This window comes from Phaethon aethereus (assembly GCF_964289735.1).
Source record: "Phaethon aethereus genome assembly, chromosome: 1".
In the NCBI taxonomy this organism is placed as follows: Eukaryota; Metazoa; Chordata; class Aves; order Phaethontiformes; family Phaethontidae; genus Phaethon; species Phaethon aethereus.
This window is the reverse complement of record NC_138575.1, coordinates 89,738,558-89,764,934: the sequence shown is the minus strand read 5'-3', so window position 1 is coordinate 89,764,934 and position 26,377 is coordinate 89,738,558. Positions and strand designations below refer to the sequence as shown.

The 26,377-nt window shown below is 46.3% G+C and overlaps 1 protein-coding gene across 1 annotated transcript; it reads left to right on the top strand.

Annotated features, from left to right (window-relative positions):
• Positions 1-947: 947 nt before the first annotated feature.
• CTC1 (CST telomere replication complex component 1) lies at positions 948-24,586 on the top strand (the record flags this gene model as incomplete). Its single annotated transcript, XM_082010050.1, has 24 exons — positions 948-1,267; positions 1,345-1,490; positions 10,864-11,110; positions 12,034-12,230; positions 13,875-14,016; positions 14,403-14,705; positions 14,866-14,994; positions 15,336-15,562; positions 17,045-17,219; positions 17,300-17,500; positions 17,724-17,850; positions 18,052-18,166; positions 18,508-18,958; positions 19,230-19,319; positions 19,611-19,754; positions 20,038-20,108; positions 20,889-20,998; positions 21,324-21,489; positions 21,740-21,826; positions 21,911-22,070; positions 22,549-22,613; positions 22,797-22,959; positions 23,077-23,203; positions 24,408-24,586. Exons 1-24 carry the CDS (start codon positions 1,247-1,249, stop codon positions 24,584-24,586), a joined length of 3,843 nt encoding a protein of 1,280 aa, XP_081866176.1. The 5' UTR covers positions 948-1,246.
• Between the last annotated feature and the right edge of the window lie 1,791 nt (positions 24,587-26,377).

Sequence of the window (26,377 nt, the reverse complement as noted above, 5' to 3'; positions counted from 1 at the left end):
TTCAAATAACCTCTCTACTACAAAGGCATTAAGTTTGAGCTACTAAGCATTGTTTTGGAAGAATTTGTCCATTTTGTGCGTGTAAGCCCAAAAACGTGTGTACAACTTGCCCCATGCGCTGCCTGAATTGCTGTGGACAAAGCTGAACACCTCCACGGGCTATCTCTACTACAGAGCTCCTTACCTGCTCTGTGGAAGCTGGCAATGGCAAGTGCACAGGACAAAATAACAAGGGACACACAGCTACATAGTTCTTTGCTGCACTTCAGACTTGGAACAGCTCTGACTTTCCAGCAGCAGGTTCCAGGAGGGAAGGAAATAGCAGAATAACCTGTTATCAGGCTTCAGCCACCTCCAGGAAGAGATGGGAAAGATTTACCAAGTTTTGTCTAGTTCATTTCCTTGCCCTGAACAAGGACAATACAAAATTAGCCCCTAGAGGAAAAATTCTCATGCACATTCTGTGGAGAAGGAAATCACATTTTTAATGGATTATTTTAGATTTATCTCATACTGTCATATGAGTGGATGAGGCACACCCTTAAATCTTCATGGCGCATCAGGCTTCCAAAAAAAAGACACGCAAGTGTCAGAGAAATCCCCGCAAACCTTCGCGTTTGACTGTTCCCGCAGCTCGGGCAGGGGAAAAGCGATCTCCTCACAGCCCGCCGCACGTTTGACATTTACATTAATGTAAAACGCATCAGCGCGCATCCACTTCCCAGCTTTCGCCGGAACTGGCAATGCCACGCCACCCTCCCTCCCCGCCGTCTCCCTGTGGCCTGCCAGACCTTCAAGTGTTTCCCAGGCTGTGTGCCACCAAGGGGAACGAGCCCAGCTCGCCCACCCTCCCGTCACGCAGCCGCCGGATTTCAGCTTGTCTGTCAGCGCGGCCGCTTGACTCCCGGCCTGCAAGAGCCGTCCCGGGTTCCCGTTTCTCGCCAGCCCTCTGCATAAGGGACGGCCCCCGTTACCGAAACGGCTCTTGCCGCCGTTGGGATACTTTTTACCTCAGGGGCAGCTGCATCCCGCGCAACGCCCCAGGGCCGAGCTGCTGCGACCGCCCCCGCGAACCGCCCGCTGCCGGGGGGAGGGGAGTGGGAGCGCCGAGCGGCGGCGGCGGCGATTGGCCGGAGGGGAGGGAGGGGGCGGAGACCGGCGGGCTCGCGGCTCGAAGGCGCTCCCGGCGGGCCCTGCGCGTTGCTATGGCAACTGCGTGAGCCGCGCGGCTCGGCCTGGTGCCGTCATGGCGGAGCCGAGCACAGCGGTGAGTGACCCGGGGGGGGGTGTCGGGCCCCTGCCCGCCACACGGTGCTCAAGCCCCTTTTCTGTGCTTTTCCCTAGGAGCAGCGCTGGCTGCAGGCCGCTCGGGATTTCGCCCGTCGAGCGCTCCCGGCCCGCGAGGGGCCTCGCGGGCTAGAGCCGCCGCTGGATGCGGTGCTGCGGTGCCTGCGGAGCGCGTGTGGCGGAGACCTGCCCCTCGGCTACAGGTGACCGCGGGGCGGAGAGGGAACAAGAGAAGGGGAGGGCAGGCGAGAGGAGGGGCGGAGAGGATTGAGGGGACGCAGCGGGGGGTCCTTGTGGGCCCGGTGCGCGCGCTCGTTCCTCGCTCATGCGTGGCCCGTTCCGGTGAGGAGCCCCACCCCCCTCCACCGTGCAGGGTCCGGCTGCAGCCACGGGTCGGTGGAGCGGAGCTGGCGGGGTCCTCCTGGGAGCTCAGCACGGCGACTGCAGTAGCAGCAGCAGTAGCAGCCGCCGCCAGGCGAGCACCGCTCGTTCATGTGCGATGCCTGCCCCGGATGCTGAGTGTGGGAGGGATGTTGTCGAAGACGTGTAACCACATGAGTTCTTTTGGCTTCGATGCGCCCCCGATCGCTCTTGCGGTATGATTAAGCACCGTATCCGCTAGTCTGCGGTAGGTAAAGTGTGTAACCAAAGTAGGGCATCTCTCTGAGACCGAGCTGATGTACTGCACGACGTTTGCACAGAAGCTTCCCGGCTGGATCCTGCTAGTCTGCTCAGGAGGCTAGTCCTGGGCATGGTCTCCGAGGCTGTTAGCCAGCTGAGGTCTGCCTTCCAGTGTGTGCTCTCACAAAGGGGGAATCTAGAATGTTGTGGTCCATATTTTATTTGGTGAAAGGCTTCTGGGTGCTTACCAGCATGGCAAACACACACTTGGTAAGAGCGATCCTGACGAGAAGGTTTAGCTTATCTGTATCTATTTCTCTCTTGCTCCAACTTATGGTGGGAGAATGTCCATTAAAACCCCTGGCACAGCTAGTTTTGGGACAGAGGTCAGCTGGAACTGATTAGGGACTTGTAGCCTTTAATTTTATACTAACAGTTTATAAATGTAGGTGATAGGTCTTTCACACCAGCTAAACTGTTCTCGTTGAAGCCATATTTTTTCTCTTGGCTATGTTTTACAGTGCTTAGACCAGAGTTTGGAATTCATAGAGAAGAGTTGAAGGTAGTTGGTATTTGTCTTGTGTGAGGCCAGTGGTATGTTTGTGAGCAGCATACTACCTCCACAGCTAGCCATCAACCTCTGGAGCACCAGAAGAGGGTTCAGTTAGTTCTCTGTATGTGATAACCAGGATCCAGTGTACTGCTGTAGTTGTGGTTTCTCCAAAAAAGGAGCCAGCACAGATGGTGGAAACATGAGCAGCACTACATTCTCCTTGTAGATCGTTGATATCTATGTTATTACTGGTGCTGCTCTGCCTCTGAGGATGGAGCAGTTTGCTTATGTCCTTTTCAGCTAATCTTTCTCCTGTTCAGATTCCTGTCAAATACACAACATAAGTACCTGCATAAGTTTATCTCTTCTGACTTTTTTTTTGATAGAGATACTATTTAGAGCTGACTCGGACCCATCACTCATCTAGACTGATTTCTGGCTTTGAACCTTTGATACCTGACTAATCAAGTGAAACTCTTCAAATGCATACTCTCTGAATTTTATTACGTCCCACTACTGAGCGAGTGGGTGTTGTGACTAGAGCTTCAGTTTCACAACCTAAAATTGTCAGCTAACCTCACTGGAAACAAGTATCAACATTACTAGCTGGAGACCAGTTTGTATTTGCTCTTTCAGTGTTGATGTTAGCAGGGACAGAGGAATTTCGTTAATTCTCTAGCATAGAGAGCTAGGATGTAAACAGTGTTGATGAATGCTGCCATGATCATATAAACACTGAAAAGGCTTAGCATCTGCTGAGGATGCTGCTTTGTTCTCCCATATTCGGTACCGTGGTCAGTCTAAGCATGTGTCCTGGTTTCAGCCAGGATAGAGCTGGTTTTCTTCACAGAAGCTAGTGTGAGACTATGTTTTGGATTTGGGATGAGAAACTGTTGATAATGTGCTGATGTTCTGGGTTGTTGCTGAGTAGTCAAGGACGGTCCAGCTTGTTGTGCTGGCCTGCTAGCAAGGAGGCTGGGGGTGCACGGGAAGCTGACAGGGGACACAACCAGGATAGCTGACCCAGAGTGGCCAAAGAGATATTCCCTACCATATGATGTCATGCCCAGTACATAAACTGGAGTTAGCTGGGGGGCGGAAATCGCTGCTCGGGGACAGATGGTGAGCAATTGCTGTATTGGGCATCACTTGTTCTTGTACATTCCTTTGTCGGTACTATTATTGTTGTTTTCATTGTTGTTTCTTTCTCTCTTTCTTTCCTATTAAACTGTTTTTAGCTCAACCCACGAGGTTTTTTTTTTCTAATTCTCTCCCCCATCCCACTGGGGGAGGGGGAGTGAGTGAGCGGCTGAGTGGTGCTTAGTTGCTGGCTGGGGCTAAACCACGACAGTCCTTTTTGGTGCCCAACGTGGGGCTCGAGGCTTGAGATAATAACGGTTGCAGGTCACAATATCAGTTTATTTGATTTGCATCATGCTCTCATCTTTGCCGTACATGTTAAGGATCAGTGTTGGTTTCTGCAGGCTGCTGTACTCTGTGATGATTAGTAATGTCTCGCCTGCGAGATTTGTTTTTAGAACACTGACCTTGAGCTTAATGTGGTATCATCTGAGCTCTGTACTAAAGCTGTTACTGTATTTTGGCTACTATCTTGTGGAGACAATTGGCAGTTATACTTCTGCCTCCGAAAGGCTTTTTATGGAGGAAGTGCAGAATGGTACCTTAGTTTGCTACCCTCTATCATAATGTTTCCTCCTTCATCACAATAATTTTTCAGTATTTTGAACACCCTTAGGTAGTTAAAATACCTCTATTGCTGCTTCTGGGGAACACTGTTTCGGTTTTGTCTAAGGTCAGCAAGCAATTTAAGAATATCATCCAGAGATCTACCCCAAGGCTGGATAGTTATGAATGGCAGGGTGTGTGGAACAGCATGGGCAAATGCCTGGGGCGGTGGGCACCTCCAGTGTTTTGGAACTTTACTCCCGCAGAAGTGCAGAATCCTGATAAACTAGCGGAATATTTGGAAGAAGTATGCTGTCGGCCTGGCAGTTCCAAGGATACACAAATCATTGCAATGTGCTGGGGCCTGGCCCATGCCTACCGAGCTCTATTTAACACTGTGCAAAGGGGAGAGAGGCTCTCTGGATCTGATGACAATGTGACAGGCACTCCAACCCCCGCGACGGGCACTGCCACTACTCCAATCCCTGCAACAGGCACTGTAGCTACTCAGACTGTTGCAGCTGAACCAGAGAACCAGCCCGTCCCGGTGTCAGTTGCCCCTGTACAAAAGAAAAAATCTTGGAAGCGGAAGTCAGCTTGTTTAGTAAGGGATGAGGAAGATTATTCTAAGAAGGAGCCAGAGGAAGAGAGTAAGGAGGCAGGGTGCTCTGAAGCAGGGCCATCACAAGGACTGAAGAGGGAAGAGAGCGGGTCATCGCTTGAAGAGGAGGAAGAGGAAGAGTTCATAAAAGAGATGGTAACTACCCGATCTCTATGCCTGAGTGAATTGCGAGATATGTGAAAGGATTTCAGCTGTCGTCCAAATGAGCACATTGTCACCTGGCTGCTCCAATGCTGGGATAATGGGGCCAGTAGCCTAGAATTAGAGGGTAGGGAAGCCAAGCAGCTGGGATCCCTTTCTAGGGAAGGGGGCATCGACAAAGCAATTGGAAAAGGTGCACAAGTCCTCAGCCTCTGGAGACGACTCCTGTTGGGTGTGAAGGAAAGAGAACATCTTCCTTGAAGGGATGCATGTCACCCAGGCAAGTGGACCACTATGGAGAAAGGTATCCAGTACCTAAGGGAGCTAGCTGTGCTGGAAGTGATTTATGGTGACTTGGACAATGGACAATCATCCAGAGATCCAGATGAAGTCAATTGCACACGACCTTCACACGACCTGTGAAGTTTGTACGGAGTGCACCATCATCATATGCCAACTCATTAGCAGTAATGGCCTGGAAAGACAGGGAGAGACCAACGGTGGATAAATTGGCTGGCCAACTCCAGCAATACAAAGAAAGTCTCTCTTCCTCCCTACGGGCCTGCGTCTCTGCTGTACAGAAACTGTCCCGGGAGTTCTGGCAATTCAAAGAGGATATGCCCTACCCTCCACCTGTACAGACCAGTATCTCAGCCATTAGGAGTAAGCGCTTTTCTGCTCAAGAGAGAGGATATAGAGGACACACACCGTGAGCCACCCTGTAGTTTCAATTGCGTGACTACGGAGAGGACATGAGGAGGTGGGATGGAAAACCTACCTCGACCCTAGAGGCACGAGTATGCGAGCTGGAAGGAAAAACAATTACAAAGGGGGGTTCAGGTTCCTCCAGAAAAATCATCGCTCCACTTTCCAGTGGGCAGTTTCCCAGAAAGAATAGAAGAGCTGATCTCACCTCTGATCCTCTTGAATGGACTTCTGATTCATATTTACAAGAAGTGGGTAACAAGTACTATGACCAGGACTAGAGGGGCCCTGCCTCCAGCCAGGAGGAGAGGGACAACCGAGTTTATTGGACTGTATGGATTAGATGGCCTGGCACATCAGACCCACAGGAATATAAGGCTTTAGTGGACACTGGTGCACAATGTACCTTAATGCCATCAAGCCATATAGGGGCAGAACCCATTTGTACTTCCGGAGTGACAGGGAGATCCCAACAGCTGACTGTACTGGAGACCGAAGTGAGCCTAACTGGGAATGAGTGGCAGAAGCACCCCATTGTGACTGGCCTAGAGGTTCCATGCATCCTGGGCATAGACTACCTCAGGAGAGGGTATTTCAAGGATCCAAAAGGGTACCGGTGGGCTTTTGGTATAGCTGCCTTGGAGACGGAAGAAATTAAGCAGCTGTCCACCTTGCCTGGTCTCTCAGAGGACCCTTCTTTTGTGGGGTTGCTGAGGGCTGAAGAACAACAGGTGCTGATCGCTACCACAACAGTGCACCGGCGGCAATATCGCACCAACAGACTGCCTGATCCCCATCCATGAGCTGATTCGTCAGCTGGAGAGCCAAGGAGTGATCAGCAAGACTCGCTCACCCTTTAACAGCCCCATATGGCCAGTGCGAAAGTCTAATGGAGGGTGGAGACTGACAGTAGACTATCGTGGCCTGAATTAAGTCACGCCACCACTGAGTGCTGCCGTGCCGGACATGCTAGAACTTCAATATGAACTGGAATCAAAGGCAGCCAAGTGGTACGCCACCATTGATATTGCTAATGCGTTTTTCTCAATCCCTTTGGTGGCAGAGTGCAGGCCACAGTTTGCTTTCACTTGGGGGGGTGTCCAATACACCTGGAATCGACTGCCCCAGGGGTGGAAACACAGCCCTACCATTTGCCATGGGCTTATACAGACTGCACTGGAACAGGGTGAAGCTCCAGAGCGTCTGCAATACATTGATGACATCATCATATGGGGCAACACAGCAGAAGAAGTTTTTGAGAAAGGGAAGAAAATAATTCAAATCCTTCTGAAAGCTAGTTTTGCTATAAAACAAAGTAAGGTCAAAGGACCCGCACAAGAGATCCAGTTTTTAGGAATAAAATGGCAAGATGGACATCAACAGATCCCAACGGATGTGATCAACAAAATAACAACTATGTCTCCACCAACTAGCAAAAAAGAAACACAAGCATTTTTGGGCGTTGTGGGTTTCTGGAGAATGCATATTCCAAATTACAGTCTGATTGTAAGCCCTCTTTATCAAGTGACCAGGAAGAAGAACGATTTTAAATGGGGCCCTGAGCAACAACAAGCCTTTGAACAAATTAAACAGGAGATAGTTCATGCCATAGCCCTCAGGCCAGTCCGGGCAGAACAAGATGTTAAAAATGTGCTATACACGGCAGCCGGGGAGAATGGCCCTACCTGGGGTCTCTGGCAGAAGGCACCAAGAGAGACCCGAGGTCGACCTCTAGGGTTTTGGAGTCGAGGATATAGGGGATCTGCGTCCTGCTATACTCCAACTGAAAAGGAGATACTGGCAGCATATGAAGGACTTTGAGCTGCCTCAGAAGTGGTTGGTACTGAAGCACAGCTCCTCCTGGCACCCCAACAGCCGGTGCTGGGCTGGATGTTCAAAGGGAGGGTCCCCTCTACACATCATGCGACTGATGCTACGTGAAGTAAGTGGGTCGCACTTCTTACACAGCGGGCTCGAATAGGAAACCTTAATCACCCGGGAATCTTGGAAGTGATCATGGACTGGCCAGAAGGCAAAGATTTTGGAATATCACCAGAAGAAGAGGTGGCACGTGCTGAAGAGGCTCCACCACATATAATAAACTGCCAGAGAACGAAAGGCAATATGTTTACTGGTGGGTCCTGTCATATTGTAGGCAAACATCAAAGGTGGAAAGCTGCTGTATGGAGCCCTATACAATGAGTCGCAGAAGCTGCTGAAGGACAAGGTGAATCAAGTCAGTTTGCGGAGGTGAAAGCCATCCAGCTGGCTTTAGATATTGCTGAACGAGAAAAATGACCAATACTCTATACTGACTCATGGATGGTGGCAAATGCTCTATGGGGGTGGCTACAGCAATGGAAGCAGAGCAACTGGCAACGCAGAGGCAAGCCCATTTGGGCTGCTGAATTGTGGCAAGATATTGCTGCCCGATTAGAGAATCTAGTCATAAAAGTATGTCATGTAGATGCTCGTGTACCCAACAGTCGGGCCACTGAAGAACATCAAAACAACCATCAGGTGGATCAGGCTGCTACGATTGAAAGTGGCTCAGGTGGATCTAGACTGGCAACATAAGAGTGAATTATTTATAGCTCAGTGGGCCCATGACACCTCAGGCCATCAGGGAAGAGATGCAACATATAGATGGGCTCGGGATCGAGGGGTGGACTTGACCATGGATGCTATTGCACAGGTTGTCCATGAATGTGAAACGTGCACTGCGATCAAACAAGCCAAGCGGTTAAAGCCCTTCTGGTATGAATGATGGTTGAAATATAAATATGGGGAGGCCTGGCAGATTGACTATATCATACTTCCACAAACTCGCCAAGGCAAGCGCTATGTGCTTACCATGGTGGAAGCAACCACTGGATGGCTGGAAATATCCTGTGTCCCATGCCACCGCTCGGAACACTATCCTGGGCCTTGAAAAGCAAGTCTATGGCGACATGGCACCCCCAAAAGAATTGAGTCAGACAATGGGACTCATTTCTGAAACAACCTCATAGACACCTGGGCCAAAGAGAACGGCATTGAGTGAGTATATCGCATCCCCTATCATGCACCAGCTTCTGGAAAAATTGAACGATACAACGGACTGTTAAAGACTACACTGAGAGCAATGAGTGACAGAACATTCAAACATTGGGATAAACATTTAGCAAAAGCCACCTGGTTAGTCAACACTAGGGGATCTACTAATAGAGCCGACCTTGCCCAATCAAAACTTTTACGTACTGTAGAAGGGGATAAAGTCCCTGTGGTGCACATGAGAAATATGCTGGGGAAGACAGTCTGGGTTACTCCTGCCTCAGGCAAAGGCAAACCCATTCGTGGGATTGCCTTTACCCAGGGACCTGAGTGCACTTGGTGGGTAATGCGGAAGGATGGGGAAGGCCCATGTGTGCCTCAAGGAGATTTGATTTTGGGTGAAAATAGTCAATGATTTGAATTGTATTATGTTAATTGTTACACAATACAGTATGACATTACTACTATGGTTGCTATCTACCATATCAATGGTATTACAGTAAGAATCACCCAGACTGATGAAGAATCAGCTTCACTGAAACCAAGCAATGTGCAGCAGTGATGGAACCAAAACTGGCTTCAGCAGCTTGCGCCCAACAATTTCCTCGAGATTGACATCTTCGACCTGCAGATCATGGACATGGACCATGCCAGATAACAATCCAACACCACACACCATCTCCCCTGCCCTGAGAGACTGTTATGATGGATGAAGCCCAGAGTCATGGACTGAATGAACTCCACAGACATTTTAAAGTGATGGCCCATGGACTAGGAAAGTGATATCTGTGTGTATATATTAAAAGACAGGAAGAGTAATAATGAATGATTGGAATGTATTGAAAAATGTAGGACCCGGGCATGATGTAAATGGTATGGAATAAGGGGTGGATACTGTCCTGGTTTTAGCCAGGATAGAGCTGGTTTTCTTCACAGAAGCTAGTGTGAGACTATGTTTTGGATCTGGGATGAGAAACTGTTGATAATGTGCTGATGTTCTGGGTTGTTGCTGAGTAGTCAAGGACAGTCCAGCTTGTTGTGCTGGCCTGCTAGCAAGGAGGCTGGGGGTGCACGGGAAGCTGACGGGACACAACCAGGATAGCTGACCCAGAGTGGCCAAAGAGATATTCCCTACCATATGATGTCATGCCCAGTACATAAACTGGAGTTAGCCGGGGGGCAGAAATCACTGCTCAGGACGGGGTATCGATCGTCAGGTGGTGAGCAATTGCTGTATTGGGCATCACTTGTTCTTATACATTCCTTTGTCAGTATTATTATTGTTATCGTTGTTTCTTTCTCTCTTTTCTATTAAACTGTTTTTATCTCAACCCACGAGTTTGGTTTTTTTCTAATTCTCTCCCCCATCCCACTGGGGGAGGGGGAGTGAGTGAGCGGCTGCGTGGTGCTTAGTTGCCAGCTGGGGCTAAACCACAATAGCATGATAGATGCTAAACTGCAGATGGCTTCACATGTGGTTGATTGGATGTTACATCTCCATCTCCCCCGATCTCTCCAAAGCCAGGAGAGTAGGAGGAAAGATTCAGGGCTAGCTTGGCTGCGTTCTTGTAAGTGAAGGCCCAGTCTAAGGTGACTGGCTTGCTGTCTCTCAGCTTTGTATTGTGTAAGCTATCCACAGGAGAGAATTTGTTCCAAAAATGCTATGACCTTCATTTAGAAGTTGTTCAACCTTGCTTTTACTACAGTTCAGCAATTTTAGCACCAAATGATGGAATTAGTCTGTATTTACCTTTGATAGTTACTGATATGTAAACTGTGTTGAGCAGTTGTTGGGGTTTTCTCACAATCTCTCCTATTCAAGCTAAAAATGTCTGAACTAATAACTGTTCTCCTTCCCACCTCCCCAGCACGTGTATTTAAAGACATATTCCATTTTATTAACTCTCAATTTTATTTTTTTGTCTTCCAAGTCTTCTGCATGCCTGCTCAGGTAACCATAGCAGCAAAGGATGTCTGTTTTCAGAGAGGATGCTCAAGCAGAACAGACATGTTGACTGAGCTGAGAAAGATCATTGATAAATGCCAGTGAATGAGTTGGTTCTTGCCATGTGGTGTCATCAGACCACACCAATAGCTAAGCCTCTTCTGACTTAACCAAGCTTTGTCCACTGCAATGATGTCTGTAATCCCCAAACTTTGCAGACTGAGTTTTTCCCACGTCCTTCTGTATTCTCGCTTTTCTTTTTTTTTCCAGTTTCATCTCCATCTCTGACCTACAGCATCAGCAGTGCGTGCCATGCTGCAGCCACCTGACCTGGAGCACTAATGAATTTAAAGAATGGGCTCATCAAGGACAAGGTGCTTTACCCATGCACAACGCTTTGCCAAGGACTTACCTGATCTTGGTTGGCTATTTAACAGATGGAAGGCAAGAGAACAAAGAAAAGTTGGTAGATGGTTTCCTATACGTGAAAGACAATACTGGGATAATTCCATGTGAGGTATGTCCTCAGTCTGAGGGATTCTGTGTTTACTCCCACTTCTAGGGCAGTGTCACAGACCACCAGGGGCTTCACATGGTCTGCCGAAGTCTGTAGCATGGGAAATAACACATCTATGTAACAGGCAGGAAAAGAGCAAGCTCAGATCCTGGGGAGAGGATAGAACATGTCAAATTTGTCATTGCTATGAGAACAAATATTGAATGCGCTGTTCTGGAAAAAAGACACAGCCTAATGTACGGTTCTGTTATATTCTCAACAGTACCACATGGCCTGGAAGACCTGGAAGTCATAGCACTCCCCTTTATTTGTTGAATTCCAACTAGTGGAGCAGAAATAACTTTCTGGAGAGTTGTACTGGGTATTCAGTGATGCATTGATGACATACTTTCAGGAAACAATAACTTGCGTGACAGTGGCATTGAATTAAAAGGATTCTGAAGGCTCCCCCATTGCAAGGGGTGTCTAAATAAGAGGTAACGCCTGGAGTGGTGATGAAAGAGCACTGAGGTTGTGCTTTCCAAGGAGGTGAAAACTAGGAAAAAGTGATACTGTTGTCAACTTCTAACTGAAAGCACAGGGGAGAAGAAAGCAGGTGAGAATTTTAGAAAAACAGTCTGAAAATAACTAAGCCTTGCAGTGAATTAATTGTCACTTTTCTGGGAGGGTGTGACTGTAACCCAGGAAATGCTAGCTGTAGAACTCAGCAAATCTGTTCAGATTTGCATCTGGAAGGACAGAAGTACTCCATGCAAGATAAGTGAGCGGGCAGAAAACACTACTTTTATTTAGTAATGAAACCAAGTGGTAGAACAGGAGTTTGTGATGTGCATGCAAGGGCAAATTAGTAATGAAAGTTGTAAGTAATGCTGAGAAGACACACTGTAACTCATCTCAAGCTTTTATCTCGTCTTTTGTCTTAGCTCATGCATTTTGAACTTGAGTGGCTGGAGTCACTGTTCCTCTTCCCAAGCTGGTCATATATACCACAGACAGACCAGAGCACAGCAGGGTACATGGAAATCTTGGTGGATCCAGTGCCAGTAAATATCCCAAAGGAAGTACCTGACAGCATTCCAGTTACCTACCCAGCATCACCCGAGCATCTGCTTACCTCCAGGTAAACACCTAGCATGCTTAACTCCATCATAGCACTGTTGCTCTGGTTTGGCAGATACCATGAAGAGCACTTGGCTTAGGGAGCCAAATTCTGTTTCTGCCACTGGTGGAAGCATAACGTTGAGTGGTGGAAGTAAAAGTTACACCGTAAAGCCACTTTTCATTAATCAGCTGTTTTCCAGGACTTTACTGGAAGTTTTTATTCTGTATTTTGACAAAATAAGACAAATTTTAATTATTTCCAGATGTATTTTGATACTACAGAAAGGATATGAGAACAAAGTGATTCATGCTTCAGCTTTCACTGAGGCTAAAATTCACTCTTTTGATTAGCACAACTTTTTTTTCATCTACAGTGAACCAGAAATATTATTGAAAGTAATTTTAGATTCTACTATGAAATTAATATACACCACCAGTCAAGTTCTTATCAGATTTCTGAGATGAAGGTGCCAGTTAAACATCAGCTGATAAGAGTATCTGTTGTCTTTAGTGGAAATAATACAGTATGTGAAAATGTACTCAATGGAATTGCCAATCTTACTGAAGTTGATAATTTCAGGTTGTGCTAGATCATCTTTTATCTTCTTGAGTAGAGAATTCTTGGTGTAATTTAATAACAATAAAATGTCACTACTCAGGTTGCTTTAGTTTCTTTTTAGTTTTATTTTCTTTTAATTGGGTTTATCTGCTTGGGAGAAACTTACTTGAAGCTTAAGTGTTTGATTTAGGTCAACAGACCTTTCTAAACAAGAAAACTATTTCTATGTTTCAGTGTACAGTCTCAGGCTTTTAATATAAAGCTCCTCTGCTATTCCCTGATATCTGACCAATTTTCCATGTTCCTTCTTTAAAAATGTTACCAATAAATGTTACCAATAATAGTGTGTGTGGATGTCCTGGTATTTCTTTTAAACAAAAGTCATAAAGTTAGATAATTGTTTATATGTTTTAGACTCAAGAATGTGTTTGTTTAGAGTAAGTGGGATGGTTATATTCAAGTCCAGTAGGAGTTGAAATGAAATGACAAACATATGTTTTGTTTGAACATAATTTCCAAAAATGGGAAAAAAATTCAAGTTTGAAATGACAAACAGAAACAACTAAAGAAATGTCACCTCTCTCTCCTGTCATCTGCTTTCAGTTTTGCTGCTCTTTCACCCTGTGCCAAGTTTGTTAGGAAGGCCCCATTGTGCTTTCAGACCTCTTTTGCTTATAGGCTTAGAGCTTCCACAGTGTCACATTCCATGGATCTACAAAGCCAAGTCCTATTTTCTGATGAAGAATTGCTTGTGACTTTTTTTTATTATTTTTCCCCCCTTTTGACGTATAATTAGCTTCTTTTTTGTGGTAAAGCTTTTTATAATCTGTCTGTTGTTATGGAACATAGGAATTTGTTCAACATAACCCTGCTGTCTTCAATTATTTCTTAAAATGTCAAAGGGATTTAGTATACAAAAGTTGCAGTAAGAATTTTGTTTGCAAAACAGTATTTGGCTATGTGTCTGAGAGATGGTCCATATTACCTTGTTGGATCCTTTATTCCCAGAAAGTGTGTGCTGCATATTTGTTTATTTTGCTTTTGAGATACTTTAGAGTTCTTCTTTCCTCTCTGATTTCCTTTGCCTCCTCAATTGCTCTCTAGGATTCCATGTAAGAAAAGATCAAAGCTCACTGTGGCAGGTGAATTGGCCAGACTCGGGCCTCTCCTTTGTATTCACAAGACATTCTTCTTTCTGTTTCTGAAGTGCTTCTCCTCAGCTGTCTGGGTCCCTGTGCTGGTGCAGGTAAGTCTTTGGAATTTTACTCACGAATTCACCATCTGTATCTGTGTGTGTGCTAGTTGCTCAATTTTTTGAAGCTTGCCGTTGACTTCCTCATTTGATTTATTCTTCCTTTTACTAGTGATTCTCTCTCTTTTTTTAATTTTATTCCATGCAACCTACAATAGTCTTTGTATGTAAGAAGTCCGGTACTATGCCCTGCAGAAATACAGCCCTCCTCCTTCACACAGTTGCAGTGTCCCTGAACATCTTGCAGATATCACCTTTTTGCTAAGAGTGTGAAGCAGTCCTCTTGAAGGAAAAGTTTTTTTGGGTGGGGTTATTTGGGTCATGAAGAATTTTTTCCAGTGCAGGAGATGCTGATGTTGCTTTTGGTTTCTCTGCTCTAGAAGCCCAACCAGCTGGCATGGCATCATATCCTCCAGTTGGGTCACAGCTACACAATAACAGGCCTGATTATGTCCAGCTTGAAGAAATCTGGACACAGGATGTTGGTCACCAGTGTTTCTTCCTGCCTTCTGCCCTACTGTGCAGAGCAGGTGAGGGAGCAGCCACTGGACAGTGTTTGGCAAGGAGAATCCACTCAGTCTTCTTCCCTTGAGACTGCTGAGCAGCTCAGTGATTCCTTGGAGCTGGGAGTTGAAAAGGAGAGGCCAGGATCAACCAAAGAGTCCAAGATCATCTCATATGTGGTAAGGATTTGTAGGTTACCCACTCGTGCTGTGCGGTTTCAGCTCCTGGCCTGCAAGCTCTTATATTTCATCATTAATTTATTTCCTTATTGCTCAGGTTTATGAGTCTCTTATGTTCTGGGACTGTACACTCCTGTAACTTTGATTCCTTTCTATTTAGGGAACTGTCACCAAAATACTCAATGTCCAAGCTGGTCTCTTTTTACTGGATAACAAAGTCTGCTTGTGCCTTGCATACCAGCAGTTGTTGAATTCTGCACGTGGACTCCGACCAGGAGCACGTGTGGAGGTAAGTTGTGAGACTTACAAGGCATAAAGCACTCAGTGGAAAAGAGTCGCGCACTGGGGATGGCTTGTAAGTGTGTGGGTCAACAGAAGACTAAGGGAACATTGGTATTATTTCAGCAAGTATCTGGAACAAAATTGGGGATCTTTACTGTCTCAGCTTGGTCATGAGAATCAAAATTATAATTATCTAATTCCTTCCTAAGCAGTGCCAGGTCCCTCAGGCCCATTTGGTTTATAGGTAATCCAATAGAGTGACAAAAGATTTAGGGTGGGGTGATGGTTTTGGGAAATGATGGCAGACTAGCCATCTCCTCTCTAACGTTCTATGTCTGTGTATCTCAGCTCATCGATGTTCACCTCCTTCAGAAGCCTCTGGTATCCTTCCCTTTCATTGTACTTGGTGCTTGCCTGAGCAGCACTGTTGTACTGAAGAGTTTTTCAAGGCTCAGCACCCCCTACCAGCCACCAGCCTCTTCAGGAAATCTCTACTTACATTTGCTCTTCCGCTACAATCTTGGTATGCCATTCTACCTCTGGCTGGTAAGCCTCCTGGAGATGTTTGAGGAGAGGTAAGGACAGTTCTTCTGAAGTCAGGCTATGTGTAAATGTGCTTTGTAGGCTACCTGAGTGTCTTCTAGACCAAGCATTCACAAAATTACTGTGTTTGGATACTAATAGCAGCAGCAATTGCTTCTGTTTACTGGGCTAAGTAAGCAATTTGTCTAGCTTTCACATCGTGGCCAGTTGCTTGGAGCTTGCAGCTGCTCTTATGAGAAAATCCTGTCCATTTTTCAAGTGCATGTGCAGTAATTTCACTGTTCTCAGAAAGCTGCATGCTCCAGAGCATGTGCTTACATACTCCCACCTAGAAGTTTTGTCTTGAAACATGGAAGTACTGTAGGGATCTTTGCTTGCCAGTGTGGTTTGCTTGGCAAATCAAGGTGAGCACTGAGGCTGGAGCTGGAAACTTCTGCTACACCCAGATCACAGCTGATATAAAGGCTCTTGTGTCCTGGCTCCTCGCATTTTTAGATATTCTGAGTATTGCCAGTAGTATGAGCATTCGTTTGAGAGCCTCTGTCTTAGCAGATTTTCCCACACGTGCTTGTCCCTGGGTCTTTCAGATGGCTTCCTGCTCTCCCTGATGGCTGCACTCTGTTCACGTGACAGCTGTGGACCAGTTTCTGGGTTTACTTCTGGGTTCTGCTTGTGAAAATATTCATGTTCTGGAATAGTTATGGTTCACTGTAACTGCTGCCTTGGACTTTAAAAACTAAAATGTACATATTTAATCTCAGGCAGTCAAGAAGCAGTTTGTAGAATGCTCAGTCTTCCTGTACTTTACTGGCACTGTGGAATTTTTACCATGCTTTCCAATAAAGCAGCTTCAGTTTTGCTCTGGGAATGATGCTAGCTATAAGTTTCAGTTTTTATTAGCTTTTTCACTTCCTTTAAATGTGATTGCTAAGTCCTGCTACTGCTTGAAAGTTGTTCCAGTGGGTTAGTTCCCATCTCTTTTTACGTGAGTCCACTTTCTGTTATTAAGTCTTTTTTAGACTGACAGTGTGGTCACTTCCAAACATTCAAAAGCAGTGAGCTAGACTTCTGAAAGGAACACAATGCAAGGAAAATATTGGAACGAAAGTAATCTGTGATTGCTTATGTCTTGTGATTTTCGCACCCTGTAAAAGAAAGCCAAGTATACCTAACATGAGTAATCATATCAAGCTTAGCCAAAATGCAACATCCATCTGTGTGACTTAGAGGGAGATTATTTGGAGGTGGGGTTTTTTTTGTCCACTTGAGTTTTGAAATTTTTCCAATCTGTCCACTTCTGTATATTCTCCTGTTCCTTGTCTGCTTGCCTGACATAAATCTGCATTGCCCTTAAATTTTCCTTTTTTTAATTGCTTCATGTTCTTTTTGTGCTCTCCTTAGTTCTTGTCCTACATAGCACATTTACTCATAACAAGCAGAAAGAATCCCTGACTTACATGCAAAACTCACTAAGAAGTGATGACTGCTAATGCTTCTGTCTTAATTTTTTTCAGATTTTCTTGTTTCTTTGGGCGCCGTCGACTGTTGCTTAGCACTACTCACCGAAACCCTGGAGCTGCTGAGAAGTTCCTTGTCCCCCTTCTGCAAGCTGTAGTGCCAGACAGAGAAGAAGCAAGAGATATTTATAATGAAATCCTAGCAAAAATACACCACTGTCCCCTGCAGAAGGTAAATGCTCTGTGAGGTGTTTCCTGTTTGTCTGATGGGAAGAAATTCAGCTGATTCACTCTTTCTTTCTTTTTTCTTAGTATTTGACCCTGAACCCTCCATGCCAGGCCCCATCTCTGTCTGCAGTTTACCGTGTGGCAGAACAGAAGAGCTGGGAAGGTTTCAGCCCATCACAGCTGCTTTCCCCCTTGGAGGCGCAGCACATGGGCACCCAGGAGCTGAATCGCAGACTGGCCTGGTCCTACTGTGCACACTCGGCAGGAAGTTTCCAGCCCCGATTGGTAAGTGCCTAGTTCCCTTTACTGTCTGTGCCTGGAGAGTTCCCAGTTCCCATGCTTTCCAGCAACCTGCCTGATGCATGCCTGTTAGGGAGTGATGCTACTTTTCTCACCTGTGGTATACTGAATGCAGGCTGAATTCAGGCTGCTGCTACTCATACTTTGATTTATGGCCTTCAAAGATGGGAAGTGTTTGATGCTCTTTGCAGCTTCCTTTCTGTTGCAGATACTACTGGGTGTGCTGAGAGTTTCCTCCAGGAGCGGTTCCCTCCAGCTGCAGGACAGGAGCAGCACGCTTCCCTGTGTGATATCCCATAAGGATGGTAGCCCCTTTGCCCATACAGCTCTCATAGGTATGGCCAGCTAAGCTAAGTTTGAGAGTGCTGGGCTTTTGCTGTTCTGCCATCCAGCTCCAAAACAAGGAAGAGGAGACTTAGTATGGAGGTGCTGAACTGTCCCTGCCTGGCCTTGTGACTTTAAAATGAGGAAATTGAGCTTGCTGGTTTTATGTTCTCTTTTTATTATCTCAGCTCCTTTCTCTGATGTGTTTGCAGGATCACTCTTGCAGGTGGAAAACTACCAGCTCGTAGTGGAGAGATTCCTTCAGACTGATTTTTCCTCCTGGGAGCAGCTGGCAAATCTGGAGCATGTGAGGGACAAAAAAAACAGGCAAGTCTCTTTAGTCAGTGCACAAGTGAAATCATCATTCTCCAGCTCCACAGCTATTTTGGACTATGGCAAAGCTACTTATCAGCATGGTATTTCAGTGCCAAAGCAACTGTCCTTTGCTATTTGCAGGAAGGGGGATCTTTCTCAGCAACAAACCCACTGTCTCCATTTTGTTCAGAATACACCCAGCCTGGTAGCTGCCTTCTACTTCACCCTTTCCTGCTTCTCCCACTGATTACCTGTGGGGTGCTCGCAAGAAGTGCTTCTCCCAGATAACCACTTGTTTCAGACAGCCACCTGTCAGGAACAGGGAGTTTCACTGCTATCATTTGTCGTTTCAGTGTCTATGTGCAGTTCTACTTTGAGGATGTTCAGGTTCTCCATGCTGCTGAAGGACAAATCCAGAAAGGCCTTAGGAGTGGAAACAGCTCCTCATTGAGGAAGAAGGATGATGGCAGCTTAACATCTGAGCTGGAAGCCCCAGAAGCAAAAATGCTGAAATTGGAGGATCCCAAGCCAGATACTCACAGAGATGATAACTGTCAGGGAGCCCGGAGCAGCAGCTGTGTATCTCACCTATTCTTGGTTACCCAGAAAGAGGGTCTTATGTTACGCAATTACCAACTACCCAGAGAAGATGATGGAGAAAGACAGGAGCTGCAGCACAGTTTCCAAGCCACAGTGCTGTGGCTGGGCAGACCTCGGCTCTGGAGCCACCCCAGAGAAATTGAGAATCTACCGGAGCTGGAGGAGACCAGCTGTGATGGAGACGAGGGCATTACATGGCAAGAAGTGAGGCAGGAGGCAGCTTTAGAGTGTGCTTTGATACAGCTGGGAGCTGGCTCCTCTGGGAGCTTGTCCTTAATATAATTAAGGATCTAAATTCCTAAATCAACAAGAGAGTGATTTTTGTCTTGGTTATCCTTGATGGTGCTAACCTTACTTCTCCAGCAAGACATCCTCTGCTGGGCTTGCTCCATTTTTGCTTTATCTTTCATTTTCTACCTTTTTCTTAACTTTTCTCCTCACCTTTTCTCTCTCCCTCTCTCCCCTCCCCTGCCAGGCACTACTGCTCTTCATGGGGAAGTCTCTGCGATGGTTTCCATTTCTGCACCTGAATGGGCTGTATCGCTTCATTGTGCCCCACTGCTCGGTAAGAGAGAGGTTGTTGTGCTGTTTCCTGTTGGAGACTTTTTAGTGAACTGCATGTGGGAGTTGGAGTCAGAGGTTGACTGAGCTCTTTTCAAGGCTTGGAATTCCCATCTGCCTTGCCAAGGAACTGCTTCAGTTCTGTGTTTGCTTAAAATTCTCAGAGCTCTGAGTTCAGTGGAATTTTTTTTCTTTAAACCATTGTCCTTCAGTGGCCCTTTTTTCCTATATAGCTTTCATCTCCTTCCTTTAATAGTCTTCTTTCTTGTCTCTCTCTCTCGTGTTCTTCTCTCAGGACTTGGAAGTGTTTGACAAGCTCTGTTTTTCACCTGTGCCAGCGAAGTTCCTGAGCAGGTCACCTTGCCCCCTGTGCCTGCCTGTCCAAGATACCTGGCACTTACAGCATGAGACATGGATCTCCTGTCTGACTGAGCGCCAGGTATGCAGTGCCTTATTGCTCTGGGCTTTCACAGGCGACTTGTAGATCTCTCCAGAACTAGCTCAGAAAAGTGTCTATAACAGAATGTTTTGTTGATGAGACCATTCTGCTCTAAGCTCCATCAGAAGCTTGCTGCTGGGCTTCACATTTTCCTGCCTCAGAATTATTCTATGGAGGAAGCATCAGTTGCTTGGTGTAGCTCTAAGCATGCAGAGCTTGTCTGTACTGCTCTAGCTGGGGGCAGCTATAAACTGCAATCCATCTGAGTCTCCCTCACTTCTAGCTGGCAGCCATGTCGGTGCTGAGAGGCAAGGACCAGAGAATTTCCTCCATTCCAGAAGTACTTAGCAACAGGTACGTTGATCTGCACTGAATTAGATGTGACCATGTCTTAGGGAATGGGTCTGCATTTGTCTTTACTGAAGACAGTACTACCTTAAACAATGATGACTTATCCGCCCTAGGAATGTGGTTTGGAAGTCTTCCTATGTGCGAGTAGTCCAAGCTGACCCCATCCTGTTTATCAAAGTTAATGGGATTGCAGGTGACAAAACTGCAAAATGGTGTCTAGAAATTTGAGCTACTACTGGTGTGGAATGGCTTCCAAAGGTCTCTGCTAAATTCCTGTCAGAAGTGGAAACAGGTGAAGCAGAGAAAATTAGTCTGAATGTGTGAGGTTTTTCAACTGTTTTAGCATAACTTGCTCAAACAAATACTGAGGTTAGAAGCTTTTCTGTTCAAAGCATGTTTAATCTGGGGTGATGGGCGTGCACACTGAAATCGTCACCAGTGCCTTATGGTAAACGGAGTTTTTCTTTGCTTGGCTTCTTCCTCTAACTAAGAAGCACAATCAGGAGTTAAGCAGGTAGGAAGGCTGTAATGCCTCTCTCTTTTTCTTCTTCACTGCTGAGCCTGAAGAACCAGAAAGTGAGTTAAAGTGGCTGTTTGTCCCTGGGTGGGGTACACTGCAGCAAGCTGCCCTCGCTCCAGTAGCTCAGATCCTCAAGGGCAGGTTCCCCTGAAACTGGGCTCAAGCAACAGCACTCTACCGTGTCCTTTGTGGAAATCTTGGAGTCGGGCCTTCTTGCACTCCCTTTGTCCTCAGGCAGGACAGAAACCCTGGTCTGCTCTCAGTTTCACAGGTTCCCTTGTTTCTTTCTCTGGTGAGATAGTGGAGAGGACCTTGTGTGCCTCTCCCAAGAATGAGAAGCTATCTGTGACTCTCGGCCTTCAACAGCAGAAAGGTAAGATTGTGACAGCCTGTCAGGTAACAACAGATCGATTCTCACTTCCTTCTTTTTCGGAGAGACAGTGCACTTGGCTAACTGTGCTCCTATATCTGAGAACAGTGGAAGTATGCCAAGATGTTGCATCCCATTGCATGTCGGAGGGCTGGGAAGCTGTGTGTTGGGGATGAGAATGGGGATACTCTGCCTGGAAAAGTCTGTGAGATGGAACAGTGATAGCCTCATTGTGATGGGAGGGAAAACACCTCTAGCAGGTCCAGCTCAGTGACAGACTATTCTACCCGCGTGTGAGCTCATGGTGTGTTGTTCTGTATCTCCTCAGGGAGTCTGCTAGCCAGTGATCACAGCGTGAAGCTCAGTGTCTCGGTTGCTCCAGGCTCCCCTGTTATCGTGGACATTTACATTGCTGCCACCTATCTGCAGCATCTCTGGGGTTTGCTACCTGGAGCCCAGCTCCTCTTCCAGAACTTGGAACGCAAAATCTCCAGGTACCCCTGTCTTTAGAGCACTGATCTGGGCCCCAGCTCTGACCCCTCTTACTGTCTTTGGAACTGTCTCTACATCTTTCTTCTTGTGGACTTTTCCTCATCCCTTGCCCATGCCTTTGTGTCTCCCAATCCCTTGCTACAAATTATTTTTCTACCATATTACAGATGAAGACCAGCCCAGCCATGCCAAGAAAACTGAGCAGTATGGTTTCTATGAGCTCTTTCTGACATCTACTCTTTCATATTGCAGATTCCATAATGTTTATTGCACCTACATTGCCTCCAGCTGTGTAAGCATTGTATCTCTGCCAGCTTCTCACCTACCTCTTCCTTCAAGGTGAGTCCAGGGTCTCTTCCCACTCTACAATGTCCCAAGAAAGGTTTCTATGTTCCAAGCTTCTCACATTCCTATTTCTTCTAGTCCTGCAGGAGAAGCCTCATCCCCCTCACTAGTGTTTCTATCCAACTTGCAACTTCACCTGCAACACCTGACCCAGGCACGGATTTTATGCCACTTGTCCTGTGTACTGACGCTGTCCCTGCAATGGGTTTGCTCATTTTGCAGCAGCATCTTCAAAGAGGTATTCAAGCTTCCACAGAGATAATTTGTGAGGAGCCTTGCAGATTTTCTACTCTGACACATCCTCTGCTACCATGTAGAGGAAATAAGAGTTCCTATCCCAATTCCAGACCTCTTTTCCCAGTGTCTGAAAAGGACTTGCTTATTAGAAAGGGACCAAAATGACAAGTGATTACAAGTGTGCATCTGATATCAGGCAGGCTGGCAGCTAGGGCTGGGGGTGAAGTGAGGCCATTTTGGGGGGAATCGTGCTCTGTTAATGCTCTGTTTTTCCCATGTTCACTGCTGTTAGGGGTCAGCACCTTGCAGCAGGTCATTTTTCTCCCCATAGAAACCCTTCCCAAGACAGTCATTGGAAATGCAATGAAGTTCTTTAATCCTTTGCATACTTAATTAGGGGAGGGTTAAAAGAAACAGTGGCTCTTCCCTTTCTCTCTCATACCCACCCATACATAGCTGTAGCTTTACTCTTCCTTCAGGGGAGGTGCACCCGATACAGTCCACCATGTCCATCACACATAGGAGTGAGGCAAGCCAGCGCACGGTAAGCGTGTAGAGATTGGATATGGGAAGAGGTGGGTGGGAGGGAACAAACTGCACCACAGAGAGGAGGGGAAACTCAGATCAAGGATGGGATGTGGACAGAGCAGCAAAGATAGAGTTGTCATGTCTTCTCAGATGTGAAGAAACCTCCCTCCGCATCTTAGTCTGCCTGCTTTCTCCATAGGGTGCTGGTGGAGGATGGAACAGGTGAAGCTGTGGTGCTGTGCAGGAACCAGCACGTGGCAGCAATGCTGGGCCTGAGCCTTCCTGATTGGGAAGCTCTGCAGAATTGTGTGCAGAGCAGGGGCAGAGTGTCCATTCAGCATGGGGAAGTTACTGGCACAGGGGTGAGTGCATTATTCTGGCAGCGATTGCAGCGTACTGGGCTCAAGCCTCAGCTGGACTGGATTTCCTTTTTACTGTGGGTGTTCTAGTCACTGGCAACACACCCTTTCCTTCCTCAGTGTGTGGAGGAACCTGAGGATTTTGTTGCTTGCTACCTAAGGAGCCTGTGCAGGAGCCCTCTCATCTGTCGCCCTATCCTGCTGGATTTCAGCCTAGACAGGAAGCCCTCCAAGATCCTGCAGCCTGGTAAGCAAGCACTGTTGGCTTTTGTAATATTTAGTGTGGGAAGGAAGGGAGGAATCGTCTCAGCAGGCTGGGGAAGGAGAGCTGCATTCACTGCCCACAAAGCGAGATCTTTGGAGGATTTCCATGGAATTGTGAGTTCTGTACTGTAGAGCTAAGATGTGTCTTAGCAGAACCATGGTTACAAAAATACAGGAATAATATTCTAAAAGTCACTATATACAACAATACTATACATTATTTTTTCTACTTTACACAGAAGCATTAAAATACTATTGAATTGTCCTCGTAGTTGTGGTGAACAACTTGGAGCTTCTCTGTTCAAATTTTATGTAGACTTCCAGGAAAATCTATCAGCTAAACTACCAGGATAGTAATTGTTCCAAGGTGCCAGTAGGGGGGAGGTGGAGGCTGTATGCGTGTGTGTGGTAGTGGTGGTGGGAAAGAACATGTTTTATTAGCATCCCCCTTTTGCCCTCCCATCCCTGATTCAAGTACGGGTTTATTTCTGTGGGGTACCTCAGACACAAAACTTACTCTGTTTTAGAGCAAGGTTCCCAGTCCTTGGCTGGGACAGGATTCTGGCTAGCCAGAGTTACTGTGCAGACCTCTCAAATCAAGTGGGTTTTGACTTTAAACAGGACAGCAGGAAGAGTCAAGACTAGGCCTGAAAATCCTCACCATGGCCACAGAGTTTAAAGCACTAAAGAGTTTTGAATTCATGGGTGCTGATGTCTGAGCTCATGCTGCCACGACTGTATGGTTGCTGCATTAAGGGGACATTCTTCTTAGCTGCTTGCACTAACACTAGCGCTTGAGTACGAGTCCAGGTGCTGCAGGGGTTGATTTGCTAAGCTCGTCAGCAGACGCTCTGCTGTGGAGACCTTATAATTTGGCTACTATATAACGCTGTCTGTAAGGCCAGGTTGCTGGCCTTATCTTTATATGAAATCCAGTGCATCAGCTATGTGAGCAGCACATAGTTCACAGTGTTTCACAGTGTGAAATGTCTGCTTCCTCCAAGTTGGAGGGATGCTGGCCAAATGCATTCATCTGCTTACATCCTGGATTCATTAATCATGCTGTCCTTTGAGGTTTAGGAGATGTCAAGCAGCTGCTGCAAGGCCTTCCCTCCCCCAGCAACTTCTACAGCTGTGTGCTAGAGCAGAGCAGGAGCCCTGTACTGAGTTGTATCTTTCCCATTCAGCTCCACTGCAGCTGAGAAATTTTCGGGGCAGTGAAGTGGAGTTTGTGTCGCAAGTGGAACCTCGGCCGAGCCTGCTGTGCCTGAATGTGGAGGAAGTGGAACGAGATGCCTTAACCTATCTGAACAGCGAGAGGATGAGGAGGACATCTAGTCACTGCCAAGTGGGAGCCACTGCTTAACATCTCTCCTATTGGGAGAGGAATTACGGAAATACCTACTGGGATTGGGAGCGGTTTTTTTTAATCCCCTTTCCAGTGGGAGCAGGGGCCTGTGAGCACCAGGTAAAGGGTGCAGTCTTGTGACTTGTGGGGTTCCTGAATGGTCATTCTGGACCATTGCCACCAGCGATACTGGGCAATGTTTTGGAAGAGAGATGTTCAATACTTTGGGCCTAGGGCACACAATGTGTGTATTTTATGTGGTAGTATCTACTAAATAAAGCTATTGAAATACGGTTTAAATAACGCTGTATCTATTTTAGTATTAGGGTTTACTTGCTATATGGGGAATGAGGCAAAAAGTAGATGCTCAGTTTGAGCCAGAGCCAGCCAGGCGTTTTGTAAATCATTCACTCTCTTCATGTGAAACTGTGCAGTTGCCACAAGGCATAGTCTTCTTAACCCAACTGAAATTATTAAAATTATGGTTTTAAAGCATTTCCTTCCTCCAAGAAGAGAAGGGAAATGAATAAGTTACTGTTTGGAGACTAAATCATGGTGCTAAATCACAGTACTATATGGGCACTTGTTTTGCAGCTTAAGCAGCAGCCTGAATATTACGTGGGGCTGGCAACAAGGCAGTGAGCTGCGATACAAATTCACAACATGCTACAGGCTTGCCCATCTGTTCGTGATTAGGAAGGGGATGACTGCAATGGCATGTGCCAGTATCCATGGTGGCACAGCAGACTAACCAATACGACACCTGGGAGATCACCATTTAAAGAGATTCCTCATGGCCAAGTGTTCAGCACTTCCCTTCGGCAAAATAACAAACCAATCCTTCATCTTGTGCTATAGGCTAGTAAGTTCTACACACAGTTACTTCCCCACCTTACTCAGTGTGTAGTGCTGACAGCACGTTTAAACAGCTACTCTTTGGGGTTTTGTTTGTTCAGTGTTTCCCCTGCCTTTCCCCTTTCATCCTTAGTTTGAACCTTATATTAAACTCCAGGGGGTGGGTCTATTGAGCATATGTAAAGCATCTTCCCTCTCAAGGCCTGCTGGCTGCCAAAGCATCAGTGGCACAAGACGTGACAGCTGCCACCAGTCAACAAAGTTCTGAGACTCCATCCTAAAAGAGGTTGCCAAAACAGCTTAAAGCAAAGGTCTGCACAAGTTTTGCTGTGACAGTCTTTTTGTCTGTAGGTGTTTTCTGCAAAATGGTAAAGATTTTTGCTAAAGTTTATCCCCCACCCTCATAAACTATCTCAGCCTGAGGAAAATGGTGATTGACTGTACATGATGTAAGAGGAAGAGTTTGAAATCTGATTAAAAAGTGCAACTGAAAGTAGTCCTGTAATATGAATAACATATTAACAGATAGTGCTACAGAAACAGGCAGTGCCAGGTAACAGAGTCTTATTTAAAACCAAAAAAGGCAAATTTGTCTCTATAATTACATTTATGTTTAATACCTGTGTTTACGTCTGAATTTGAACTTTCCAGTTGTATCTTACTAATCTCCCTCTTTTCCTCCTCATTACGTATGATAGTCTTCTGTCTGCTGCCACACTAACTAGTCACCTCTCCCTCTCATTTCAAATTACAAATGCAATCATTTAGACACGCTGGACTTCAGACATGCTCTTTGCCTTTGCCAGGTTGAAGGCCTAACACTTCTTCAAAGCCTGTTGGCTGTTTTTTAATGCATCACTGTTCTGCCATTCACAGCGTCTTTTTCAGAAAGGGACTGTAATGACAGTCTTTTGAGAAGACCGGATAGATTAACTGGCCCTCTCATTTACAGTT